The 14160-nt window shown below is 39.5% G+C and overlaps 1 protein-coding gene across 1 annotated transcript; it reads right to left on the bottom strand.

The window, feature by feature from the left end:
• Positions 1-739: 739 nt before the first annotated feature.
• Positions 740-13810, bottom strand: LOC131854421 (arginine-glutamic acid dipeptide repeats protein-like). The gene is made up of 12 exons (XM_059205538.1): positions 13591-13810; positions 13322-13473; positions 9747-9967; positions 9009-9155; positions 8399-8528; positions 7788-7893; positions 7016-7223; positions 6342-6569; positions 5891-6149; positions 5045-5164; positions 3437-3568; positions 740-1207 (listed from the first exon to the last, which is right to left on the bottom strand). Exons 1-12 carry the CDS (start codon positions 13634-13636, stop codon positions 1133-1135), a joined length of 1824 nt encoding a protein of 607 aa, XP_059061521.1. The 5' UTR covers positions 13637-13810; the 3' UTR covers positions 740-1132.
• Between the last annotated feature and the right edge of the window lie 350 nt (positions 13811-14160).

Genomic DNA, 14160 nt, shown 5'->3' with positions numbered 1-14160 from the left:
AATTTCTTATTTGATCAGTTTTGAATTATTACATATCAGACGTAATTATATGTATCAGTTAGTTTATCTATCTACAATACAATTACCGTCGCTTCAGTTTCAGTACTATCCTCGTATTCAATTTCCCATTTGGCACCATATATCCAATTATACAACTACAAACGTCGACTTATTAAATTTATATAGAGAGCATTGAGTGATTTTTGAACTGGATAATTTTAACACCAATTATCTTGAAAATGACATTTTAACACTATAATAAAATCTGCTTACAACTACATCCTTATTATTTATATAAAGCAAATTGTATGAGTTTACATACATTACGATCCCGATGTTAATATCGTAACGGGTGGACCACATAGCACTTTATACCTCCGAAGAAAGGAATGAATCTATTTGCATTTGATTACAGTAGGTAAATATTGATAAATTACGTGCCAGACTGGTGTATCTTTTTGCACTTTGAATTACTAGTAATCATCGAAAAGTTAACATATGTAGCATAGGTAATTTTCTTCCCACAAAAAAGTTACATAAAGTAGTATAAGATTATAAATAAGGTAAGTATTATTATTAATTTTATTGTTTTTGTTACAAAGAAAACTATTTGGCCCACCACTGTACAATAACTAAATTAATAAATTAATTCATAATAAATGATGTTTACAACAATAATTAAAACAACAACGTGCATTTAGAATACAACAAAATTTTCTTTGGTTAATAATATTCATAATAAACTCAATAGAGTGCAAAATAAATCTATAAAAACATTACATAATAAAGATAAAACAAAACACATCATATGTGCATAAAAAATATAAAAAAATTAAAGCATAATACATTTATCACTGAATTGTGAAATTTCAAGAAAATAGACAATTAAAATGGAATGGTCTGTACGCGTTAAATGTTTAACAATCATTATTTAAGATTGTATAAATACAGTTGTGATATTTAGTAATTAATATACATTTAAAAAAATATTTTACATGTCGATGGTAATAATAAGGAAATCAGCTGCAATATAATGAGCAATGTTTACGTTGACCCCGGTAGTGATGTTATAATACCTGTTCGTATATTGTAAACACTTTATCAATATTACACACTCACGTATTACTCCTCTTCAGACTCGGTGTCCGAATCTGGGATAGTGTTGAACCAGTTCTCCCAGTTGGATGGCGGGCCCATGACAGTTCGACTGTAAATAATTTCACACTATTAACCGAGGGAAAAAAGATACCTCTTACCATTGGGTATACATGGGGGGGGGGGGGATTCTTAGTAAATATAGTGATATAGTGATGCAAATCAGCACGTTCAATAGAAGATTGTGCCAGTGTACGTTTTAACTAACGACACGTAGGTCACGCAGTAGCTCATATATATAGTTTATGTAATTAGTCTAAGGTAGAGTAATTCAAGATGTAACAGTTAATATACAAGTTACACCCTACTGTGTGTGTTTACTCTCACCACCGCTCCTGTCATCACAGTAGACTACCAATTTTTAGGAGAAGGGAATTGTTAGTGATGTCGACTAATAACCCCATTGATAGCAATGTTAGGTTGACCTCCACGTTGTTCCCTCTGGAAACCATCATGATAACTTCATGGTATATATTTACGATGATGTGCTAACGTATCTGACTCTATGCTCAGCTTATCATCCTTCAATGGTGCCTCGCCAGCGTAAACCGTTAGCGCAGGACGCAGCGCGTTAGCGCACTTATGCCTGGTGACGGGCTGCGGCAGCGTGGCGGTGGCGGGCGGCGGGGGTAGAGGCGGGGTAGTAGGTAGTAGTGAGTACGCACGTGTGCCTGGTGACGGGCTGCGGCAGCGTGGCGGTGGCGGGCGGCGGGGGTAGAGGCGGGGTAGTAGGTAGTAGTGAGTACGCACGTGTGCCTGGTGACGGGCTGCGGCAGCGTGGCGGTGGCGGGCGGCGGGGGTAGAGGCGGGGTAGTAGGTAGTAGTGAGTACGCACGTGTGCCTGGTGACGGGCTGCGGCAGCGTGGCGGTGGCGGGCGGCGGGGGTAGAGGCGGGGTAGTAGGTAGTAGTGAGTACGCACGTGTGCCTGGTGACGGGCTGCGGCAGCGTGGCGGTGGCGGGCGGCGGGGGTAGAGGCGGGGTAGTAGGTAGTAGTGAGTACGCACGTGTGCCTGGTGACGGGCTGCGGCAGCGTGGCGGTGGCGGGCGGCGGGGGTAGAGGCGGGGTAGTAGGTAGTAGTGAGTACGCACGTGTGCCTGGTGACGGGCTGCGGCAGCGTGGCGGTGGCGGGCGGCGGGGGTAGAGGCGGGGTAGTAGGTAGTAGTGAGTACGCACGTGTGCCTGGTGACGGGCTGCGGCAGCGTGGCGGTGGCGGGCGGCGGGGGTAGAGGCGGGGTAGTAGGTAGTAGTGAGTACGCACGTGTGCCTGGTGACGGGCTGCGGCAGCGTGGCGGTGGCGGGCGGCGGGGGTAGAGGCGGGGTAGTAGGTAGTAGTGAGTACGCACGTGTGCCTGGTGACGGGCTGCGGCAGCGTGGCGGTGGCGGGCGGCGGGGGTAGAGGCGGGGTAGTAGGTAGTAGTGAGTACGCACGTGTGCCTGGTGACGGGCTGCGGCAGCGTGGCGGTGGCGGGCGGCGGGGGTAGAGGCGGGGTAGTAGGTAGTAGTGAGTACGCACGTGTGCCTGGTGACGGGCTGCGGCAGCGTGGCGGTGGCGGGCGGCGGGGGTAGAGGCGGGGTAGTAGGTAGTAGTGAGTACGCACGTGTGCCTGGTGACGGGCTGCGGCAGCGTGGCGGTGGCGGGCGGCGGGGGTAGAGGCGGGGTAGTAGGTAGTAGTGAGTACGCACGTGTGCCTGGTGACGGGCTGCGGCAGCGTGGCGGTGGCGGGCGGCGGGGGTAGAGGCGGGGTAGTAGGTAGTAGTGAGTACGCACGTGTGCCTGGTGACGGGCTGCGGCAGCGTGGCGGTGGCGGGCGGCGGGGGTAGAGGCGGGGTAGTAGGTAGTAGTGAGTACGCACGTGTGCCTGGTGACGGGCTGCGGCAGCGTGGCGGTGGCGGGCGGCGGGGGTAGAGGCGGGGTAGTAGGTAGTAGTGAGTACGCACGTGTGCCTGGTGACGGGCTGCGGCAGCGTGGCGGTGGCGGGCGGCGGGGGTAGAGGCGGGGTAGTAGGTAGTAGTGAGTACGCACGTGTGCCTGGAGAACGGGCTGCGGCAGCGTGGCGGTGGCGGGCGGCGGGGGTAGAGGCGGGGTAGTAGGTAGTAGTGAGTACGCACGTGTGCCTGGTGACGGGCTGCGGCAGCGTGGCGGTGGCGGGCGGCGGGGGTAGAGGCGGGGTAGTAGGTAGTAGTGAGTACGCACGTGTGCCTGGTGACGGGCTGCGGCAGCGTGGCGGTGGCGGGCGGCGGGGGTAGAGGCGGGGTAGTAGGTAGTAGTGAGTACGCACGTGTGCCTGGTGACGGGCTGCGGCAGCGTGGCGGTGGCGGGCGGCGGGGGTGCGGGCGGCGGGGCGCGGCGCTGCAACGTCTGCGTGCCCCCCGCTTCCTCTTCCTCCGCCGCGTCTGCCTCCCACGCCCACCTGCATCCACACACACACACACCACGACATTACAATTAGGCACATTGATTGAGGAATAATCCCATAGTATGATATAAGAGCGTTATGATAGTTATAACACACGAGGCGGAATTTCAGCCGCAACCGAAGGCGATCGTGTATGTTAAATACGCACGTATATCATACAACATTCTTCAACACACTCGATTTGAAATAAACTCGACCATAGAACACATACAAACTTGTCTCAGTTAAGTTTCCGCGAAAGATGACATTTGCTTCTCTGAGCTTCTGTCTAAAATTGATGAACATGTAACAAACAAACAAACAGGCGATTGGAGTTTGTCTCGTTGAAATGAGAAACAAGAAAAACGGGTTACACGAGCGAATCCCCAATAAAATATTTCTAAAGATAATAAGAAAGTACGAAGTAAATATAACAAAATTAATTCGTTATAATGAAGTTAAGTACTTATTCAAGGCGTTCTCTATCACTAAAACAAAATGCAAGCAGAAAAATGTTGATAGCAGTACAATGGCAAATTCGTGCAATTTAAAGAGGCAAATAATTTTTATTAACCATAATTTGAAATTATTAGTTTCATAATATCAACTAATTTAACTAAAGACAGTCTTCTTTACCTTCTTTATTTTCTTCCTCTTATGGAATACAACATTGATTTCACCAAAAAAAATATGATTTCACCAATCATTTTAAAACTACAATTTTTCACATAGCATTTTATACAAAACAAAAGTAATAGAACAAATTACGAAATTAGTGGCCCGAATTTATATCATGCATTAACTTTTTGCATTAGTGACGTAAAAATTTAGTGTCGAAAAATGTAACTGGTGCGTTTTCAGTGAATTACTACTTAAAGTACATATCATCAAACTCAACAAAATAACTAGCTGTGTCTATTAGGCGCCGTTCTAATTGGCCATTCTAATTATCATAAATAATCATATTCTCTTCATAAACACTTTATTAAGTTAGTAACTACATTGGTCATATTACTAGTTGATATTGTCCAACTATTTCTTTTATACGACCGTGAAACCTACGAATCTATTTAGTACCTATCCTAATTTAAAGTCGATTCGTAGATTACGCGGTCATACGAATAACTCATAAATAGATTCGCAACACAACGTGAGGGTTGCTCCAATGAAGAGAGTACAGGGCGAAGAGAATGAGAGAGAGCAAGATGGGGATAAAAATAAATGCACAATTCTTCTTTGGCCTTTTTGTACTGTTGTTCTAATAACATACTATACTAACTACTAGAAGATTAATAAACTTTATATCACGATTTGCTTATGTTATACCACTGTTTACTTTGTTCGAAACGAACCATTACAGATTAGGACACTATTTTACCACAGCACAAGAATTTAGATCACGAAACTCATAATACGAGAGATGGCCAATTAGCTCGTCACCTTATAAGCGGTATCTATGCATAAAACGTCAGTTTGAACAGTAGTAGGTACAAAATATAGTATGTGCCTGGAGCTGCTGGCGGACTTGCAGTTCTCGCACTCGTTGCGGTAGTCGTCGGCGTCCTCGCCGCCCGGCCCGTTCGCGCCATCGTAACTGCATACGCAAGATGGCTGGACATGGACAAGTTACACTATTACTGTCACTATTACACACTACGCACTATACACTATTGGTCATTATTAGATTTGACACATAGAATAAAATATAATAATTATATTTTTTTATTGTTATAGCCTTTATTTAGATCAACTTATACATTATTTTTAAAGAAATATAAAACTTAATAACGGAAAATAATATTGTAGTATTTGATCTTTTTAAACTTTTTGCATCTGGCGATTGACCTGTTTGCGATCGGTCGGCACAATAATTATATTAACAATCAATAATTTAATACTTAAAATCTATCAACTTTAAGATTTGTATGCTTGATATAAGCACACAATCTGCTTATCGCCATGTTTTGTTACATGTAATGTATGCAAAATCTTTTACAAATAATATTCTTATTATTGTCATTCAGAGTTGATTATAACTGTCTACAGTAATAACACAGTAATGACATTATTATACCTCTTTTCTACAGAATATAAACATAAATTAGTATTGTTAGAAAAGTATATATAGAAGATTCAGTACTTTGAAAACTTTGCAGACCACTCGGCTTATATGTCAACTTTTATCATTTAAGATTCTATACGTCACATAATTGTTATCGCCCGCAATGCGACTTTTAATTTGTCTACCAATGCTAAGCTTACCACTTGCTTGGCATTGTCATCCGATACAGAAAAAAAGACAGTGTATTGTCCTGAATAAGAAATAAATAAACAAACCTTATCGATTGTGAGCGGCAGCGTGGCGTGGGAGGGCGGCGGGGCGGGGGCGGGGGCGGGCGCGGGGGCGGCGGCGGGCGCGGGCGGCGGCGCGGGGTGCGCGGGCGGCGGCGCGGGGTGCGCGGGGTGCGCGGGGTGCGCGGGGTGCGCGGAGAGCGCGGGGGGCGCGGGCTCGGGGGCGGGCCGCGCCGGCTTGGGCGGCAGCCGGGGCTCCCCGCCCACGTTATACTCCTCGCTGTGTGCGCGCGCGCGGCTCGACCTGCACGTCATCACACAATTACCCGCGCATTCCCGCGTCCTTCTACCTCGCTAGCTTTAACGCCTTTTTTAATATTTAACATTACAAAATGGCGGAAATGACTATGGAGCATAATTATGTACAAAATTAGTGATTATATTAAACGTAGATGTCGTTGGAAAATATGAGATATTAGTATTAGTGGTGGCGTACCTGTCGTGGAGGGCGCCGTCGGCGGAGGGCGCGGCGGAGGCGAGGCAGGCGGCGGCCGCGAGGTTGAGGTTGCGCGGCATGCTGCGGCCGGTGTCGAGCCGCTCGGCCGGCTTGTGGAACGAGCGCCGGATCTCAGAGTGCAGCGAGCGGTCGCCGCGGGAGAACCCCAGCGCCGCTTCTAGCGCGCTCGCCTCCGCAGCCGTCGCTATGCGGGGGATCGTACGATGCCTGGTGACCATAGCAACCATAACATTTTCATTTTATTCGTACATATATAAGCCATAATCTACAGTAATAAATGTATATATTAAAAAAAATAGTTACTGTTACAGCAAATCTCTGACACGTCTACTATATCACATTTTATTTAATAAGTATTACTTTATAAAAGTCACTTAGGTATGCAACTTTTTATCTATGCGTGCGGCGGTGTAGAAGTCTAATCTTACTCTACAACTGAACACGGCATACAAAACAAGTTGCTCGACCGTTGAAATAGGCGAGATGGCCATATTCAAACTTTTTAGAGATGTGCCACTGTAGTGTGGGTATTGACAGCGGGGCGGGGGGTACGGAGGCGGAGGCGACGGTGTAGTTCCTAACATCACTCTACGACTGAACACAGGATATAAAGTGTATAACTGACAGCGAGTGTGTGTTATTTAATAACTGACAGCGAGGTGTGGAGCGGGGCGGCGGGCGCGGGCGCGGGCGCGGGCGCGGGCGGGGGCGCGGGCGCGGCGGCGGGCGCGGCGGTGTAGAAGCCGGGCACGTTGTGCGGCCGCTCGTGGTCGGGCTCGCGCTGCAGCACGCTCAGCAGCCCGCGGTTACTGATCGCGCCCAGCGAGCCCGTCAGCCGGATCGCGCTCGGAAACCCCACCACTGCCACGATTACGAAGAGTCGCGTAAGTTTATAAAATAAATCAAATTCTTAAAAAATATATATTATCTTAGTACGATTTAAATATAAAAGTGTTTAAAAAAATTGTGTGTGTTCGAGTTTCTTCTCGACTTAAAAATCTAGCCAAACCGAACGACAAGATCGGTGACACAAAAATTAACGTAATCAAGTGGCAAAATATTATCGCTATGTAAAATAATTATTGTGAATAATTATAACTTTAAATTTTACAATTACATTTGTTCCTTCATTAAGAACTCTTCGAAGTTTATAATTTTTTTCGTAACATAATAAAATTACTTATTAGTGGTGACACGAATATATAAACTGTATATGAAAATACATACCATATATTTATCAAACTAAATTATTTAGAAATTATAATAAATTCTACAAAATATTCAATCTGAATCTACTCTACTCTCCAAATAAAACATATGAATTGGTTTTGATTCTAAATATAAGTTTTTTTACTGCTTTTTAATAATAAACAACATGTACATTTATTTTTGGAATTACATATTAAAAACCATATAACTACTCACCAGTAGGAGCTAATGGATGATGCGAAATGGGCATAGTTTCTCTTGCTTCCGGTGGATGTGCTGCCTGTAGCAACGGTGCATTGTAACAATTTTGTGTGTTCGCGATCTGTGTTATGATATATGATTTTTATGCTTGTGCATAAATCAGAATATTGTGGGCCTTGCAATCCAAGTATTAAAAATTATAGGTTTCAAGCTTGAATGACTAAAACGCTGCTCATATATAGATCTGTAGCACTGCAGCCTACATAGATTTTTGAGAGCTATTGTGTTCGCTAACTAAGACCTATTGATTTGAGTACCCCATTATTAGGGCTATTTATTGTACTAATCCTGGCATATTCTGCCCGTGATTCAGAGCTTCCTGTTTAGTTATTAATTTGAGATGTCCCAGTTTTAGGCAATGAGGCATGCCACAAAAGAGTTTAGGGCCCTGTTGGACGGTTCTTGCCCCTAACTTTACCCATTGGTTGGCATGTTCATTGCCTTCAATGTTTAAGTGCCCATGTACCCATCTCCATATAAATATAGTAGAGTAGAAGTAAAATTAAATATAAATCGCCAATAAATAAATATTGATACTTAATAAATAAATAATCAAATAATCATACCAATACCTGTTGGACAGGTCGCGGTATATTAACATAGCTGTGACCGGAGCACTGAATGTTGTCATCGGAGCGCACCAGAGTCTCCACTGTAGCGGGATACGTACGATGGAATGGTGTCTCGTTGCTGATTCTAAAAATATTTGGTATTATCCACTGCATTAGTATATTATACTAGTTATTCTATTAATTAGATTAAAAAATATAAAAAAATATGTATGTTACTCTTCCTGATGTGGTTATCATTTAGGACTAATTAATATTTACTATGCACTATTCCTGACATCCGTAACTTTAAATTAGTGGGAATAAATATCCATATCACTAAATTATAATATCAATTCAAATTATGTTGCCAAAATAAAAAGAAATGCACTAATTATTTTCAAATTCTATTAATATAATTAATGTTAAAGTTTATGAGGTTGGATGAATAGAAGGATGCGACTTTGGATGGGATGGAATTCTTTAACATAACATAACAAGGAATGAACAGATTCAAATGTAATTTGTACACTTTAGATACGTTTTACACAAATTCAGGCGATATACAGTTAATATAGCTGTACAATTATAGATGTTTACGTAATTCGATAAGATAAATTATAGTTACCTCATATTTTCGGATCGACATTGCGCCATAGCCTCATCGTAGGGCGGAGGCGCTTCCCCACGGGGCAGGTAATTACTGGGTGGTTTCCATGCAGCCAAGGCAGTCTCGCATGTTCCGCCCATATAACCCATGCTGCCGCTAATGTACCTGAATAGCAAAGGCATAGATGATACTTTTAAGACGAGACTGTAGTTAATACTTTTAAGACTACAGATAATATTTCTATTAAATTAAGATTCAGGAATTTACATTAATGAAAAAAAATATTATGTCTAATAATAATATATAACCATTTAATTTGATACAGCTGCCCTGCACAAATTCGTCTGCGTCAGATTTACCCTGTTTTTGCAATCTTTTTCATAGTAGTTCCGCCTCCATTAGTAGTAGTGATGTTATAGTGATTTACTCAAAAAATATGACACGCAATAAGATGTTTCATAATGTGATCGATAGTTTGTCTGTTTCACAAAAGATATTTAATCAAGTTACAACTCTCATACAAGTTAGAAGAGGAGCTTGTACACTTAGATTGTGAAATGTACTACCTGCCGAGGTTTTCTCGAGAGACAGACAGGATGGTCTTTCAAAAGAAGTATAAAGTTTATTTAAGGGCCCGCAACAAGCACGTGACACTCCCTGGTGTTTCAGACGACTTTAGGCTATGGTAACTGTTTACCATCAGATGGGCCCATATACTTGTTTGTCACATAGATAGTAAAAAAAAAAGTAACTAACCCAATACTAGTTAAGCTCCTCTGGTCGTCCGCATGCGGGGGGCGTCGTCTCTTCTGTTTACGGACACGGTAGACGACCAATGCTACAGTGAGCAATACCACGGCAGTGGCGCCGCCCGCCGCTACGCGAACGTTTGCCTCAGCTCCCTCTGCAGGCTTCACCACGTCATCCAGGCAGATAAACTCGCAACATGTATTGCCCACTCGAAATGAACGGCAATCCTGTTTAGAGACACACATTTACATATTTTTTTAGTATTTACAGATGTAATAGTCAAACCCACATTAAGAGTATAGGGTCATCCATAAATAATGTGACAACAATTAGATGTGGCGTAGCGATCCGTTTCTGAAGTGTGACATTGTGTGGGACAAGTCCAATATTTCATGATGTCATATTTTAAAATCTAAATATTACAATAAGTATATATAATGAAAATAATATTAATTTAGATACTGCAGTATGTTGTATTTTTTATCTATAAAATTGTAAAATATGCCTAGTATGAGACATGAGACAGAGAACAAGAACAAAGGGAGAGTTAAGGGAGTTAAATCCTATAATAGGCATGATGACACTATCTAAGAATGTCCAAAAACAGTATTTCATGTAATTTTATATGATAGGCTATATAGGATTCATATTTAAACATTTATTTTCAGATTACAAGCGAGATTATATTTATTTTAGTAAAAATAATAATGCAAAACATATAAATCCACCATGATAGATAGAACACCAATCAGGAGCGCGTGACGTCAGTCATTCGTAAACAAAATCGGTGTTGTCAATTTAACATAGTTTATGCTAGATTTCGCATACTTTTACATCCCTTTATAGGCTATATGCAACAGCATCTTTTCACTTCCTTATTCTTATACAAAAAAATATGAGATAGAAATAGACTACAATATCGCATACATACTGTAATTTAGTCTATAAAATTTTAATTGTAGTTTTAGTCTATAAAACATGCTTGATAGTCGTTAATATCCACCAGATAACAGCCACCTAAATTATCTAAAGTCAACATTACCGATTAGAGTGGGAGGAAATCTAGCATTTCCTCCCATATTTATTTTGTTCCATAACATAATTGAATAAAACATAATGTTCACTATTCACAATAATACGCACAGCAACATTATCGCGATATCCAATGCCGTAAATAATAAAAAAAAGTAAAAAAATAAAAAGAGATTACGAGGGTGGGAGTCGTTTCGCCTTTTGTTGTTGTCGAAAAAAGTGTTCTGATGATCGCTGTCGTAATTGTCGTAATTGTCGATATTTTATATAGATTTCTTAACTAAATTATTTTATATAGATTTCTTAACTAAATATTCTTAACGAAATAATAAAGGAACGCAAGTTGATACTGGAAAGCACCTATTGTCGGTTTTGGCGGTAAACAGGCAACCCGTTCAAAAGGTAAGTTCGGACAAGCCCGGAGTTCTGGGAAGCCTTGCTGAAACCGAACCGGCAATCCTCGCAGTACAAGGTGAGTGCCTTCCAAATTATCAATCTTGCTCAAATCCAATTGTCGTAAATACAGTCCACTAAAGACAGCTGAATTCAAAATTTTACGTTAGCTGTTTTCATAAAACATAAAATAAAATAGATTTTATTGATTTTAAAGATATAATAAAAACGTACGTAAACAAATGATGTTTTATTTGAGAAATGTTAGCATTATTTTAAAACAATTAGCATAATTTTATTAAGTTTAGCAATTTTTTTTAATATCGTGATGGCAACGTTGTACATAGTACTATACGAATACTATACTCACAAAGTTGTTTTGCATTATTTGTAAATTAAATAACTTCTTCGGCGTTTTTATTATTGTATTAATACATTGAGGGACCGTACACCATCAATACATATTGGGATTCATGATTATTGCGCTTAAATCTTCAAAAACTTTCAACAAACAAACATATAACTCTACTTGTTGTCACTTGTCAAGTGTTTACGAATGGTTGACATCACAGGCGACGCCATTGGTATTCTAGAGTTTTTGCGCGAAATCTAAATTGTATTTTTTAAAAAGCTTTTTCTATCTAAGTTTTAAGCTTTTTTAAAAATATGATTTATTTTGTATAAAGATAAAATACAAGAACATCGAGGGGAGTTTTTTAAAAATCAGTCATCATGCCTATTGTTTCATTCTTATGAGTATAAGCAGATGCGATACTCTTGCGTTCCTTTATTATTGGTCGTACAATCGAAACACAAATTCATTAATTCATTGATGGTCACTATAAGGCACCAATAAATGTGAATTAAATATTATATAAAGTGATTTTTTCGAATATATATAATTATTTATTTATTTATACAACTTCAATGCACAAAATACTAAGGTAAAAGTACATATGGCGGGCTTAACGCCTTACGGCATTTTCTACCAGTCAACCACAGGTTGTGCAGAGAAACTAAGCGGTGCAAATGTAATCAATAAGAAAAATAATACCTATGTCATAAATAATATATATTTACTAAACATAAGTACATGTAAACATACATATACAAATACATACAATATATATAAAGTTATAAATATGAATAAAATACATACCTAAATATACCATATACATATCATATAACATACTTAATAGTCTGACAATGAAATAGCAACATAACAAAAAAAAAAAAAAACAAATTCAGCAACTATAACATAGAAAAGATGTACAATGAGTCACGCAAAAAGATAAAATGGAAAACTATTCTACATAATAGAAAAGTTACATACTGGAATAGTATTCCTGCAATTTACGCTTTAAAGAAAACTTACTTGTGGCGGTCTTGATATCAAGGGGTAAGTAGTTCCAAAGTTTGATAGCCTGAACGGTGAAAGAATAGTGGACGAAACCGGACAAATGAGCCAATATATAAAGTAAACATTTTCTGGTTGTGCGAATATATATATTCATGATAACTTCATAATCAATAATAGTCACAATTACTAACAATACTCTAGAATAAATAGAAAACCTATAGTTTTGATGTTTAAATTACCAAATCTGATTTTGAAATACTTTAGTAGTAATATTTAGCAAAAGAAGAATGATTAGCCTTAACATTTAAAGGACTATATTTAGCCAATGGAGATCATTTCGAATAGGCTCTATATATTTTTTGTTTTTGTATTAATCTTTAAACTGTGTCAGTCTAAACATTAATATATATAAAGCTCATTCGAAATTACATTATTATAAATATATTTATATTCTTTTTTATATATTTTTTATAAAAACACAAATGTTACAATGCAATAGGAAAACAAAGATATTTTTTAACAATATTTTTGACAAGACTAGGTATACTAACTATTATGCTTTTTAAATGTATCTATTTTTTATCATATTGACTCAGTTTTAATAACCAGACAGTTAAATATTTTGTTTAATAAAACACCACTACAAAAGTTATGAATTACACATTTTAAAAAATCGACAAAATCAAAGAAAGTGTGTGCTACACAGCAGCAGGTGAGATTTTGATCACTGTGCTCAAATTAAATGAATGTCAGAGGTCAATCAAAAAGCAAAGTAACATATCATTATTTGTAATACCTGAGGTGGTGAACACAGGACTGCTTTGCATACTTTAGGCAAGCCATTGTCACAAACGCATAATGTACAGGTATCAGGGCCAGGCACGTAATGTAAACCATGGGATATTATACGCCCGCGCAAGTCAGTACATTCTCCTTGGGCGGTTACACCTGAAAATGCAATCAACTTTATGGTGTCAAGTTTTAGTATTAGAACACGTTTAAAATTTATAATTCATAATATATACTTAAATTAGAACATTAATAAAAGCAATTTAATATACTAACTATAAAAATGTAAAGTTGACAAACACAACACAGCCTTGCCAAACATTTTATAAAATAATTAATCTATATAAATCAAATAACAAATATAAGTCCCATTTTTGAGACCGCGACAGGTTTTGTCTTATTTTATAATCGATATTGGTAAAGTGGTGGGTTAGCCATGTAAACTGAAAACTGAACTGAAAAATATATTTTTTTTTGTACATGCGTATCGTAGCGATACAGGAGTCCAGAATAATTAAAAACATTAGATAAAATATGTTTAAAAAGGAATAATACTATAATGCTATCCTGTTTATGTAAACTGCCACTGAGGTTAAGAAAAAGAGATAGCAATAGCAATATGTTTTCTAACTACTATTGGCCACTATCTCAAAGTCATTGTTCTGAGTAGAACTGGAATCATATTCGACAAATGTCAAACAGATGTAGATTGCTGACACAGAAAAAGAAGAAATTTATCACTCGTAAACTAAATTAATATGTAACATCCAATTGAAGAATAAATTTTTAGAATTGATTTATTGCTCTAAAATATTTACAATAAAATGTTGACTAACTTTTTGTAAC

Source organism: Achroia grisella, unplaced genomic scaffold (genome assembly GCF_030625045.1).
Source record: "Achroia grisella isolate CSIRO2021 unplaced genomic scaffold, CSIRO_AGI_Agris_v1 utg1186, whole genome shotgun sequence".
Taxonomy (NCBI): domain Eukaryota; kingdom Metazoa; phylum Arthropoda; class Insecta; order Lepidoptera; family Pyralidae; genus Achroia; species Achroia grisella.
Note: the sequence above shows the minus strand (reverse complement) of the source record. Positions and strands in the feature narration are given on the sequence as shown.

Coding starts and splice junctions, on each gene's coding strand:
- LOC131854421 (XM_059205538.1), bottom strand. CDS start 13,636: ATGTTTGGCAAGGCTGTGTTGTGTTTGTCAACTTTACATTTTTATA. Junction 7,894..8,398: donor GACCTGTCCAACAGGTATTG/GTATGATTATTT, acceptor ATCATAACACAG/ATCGCGAACACACAAAATTG. Junction 5,165..5,890: donor TGCCGCTCACAATCGATAAG/GTTTGTTTATTT, acceptor GTCCATGTCCAG/CCATCTTGCGTATGCAGTTA.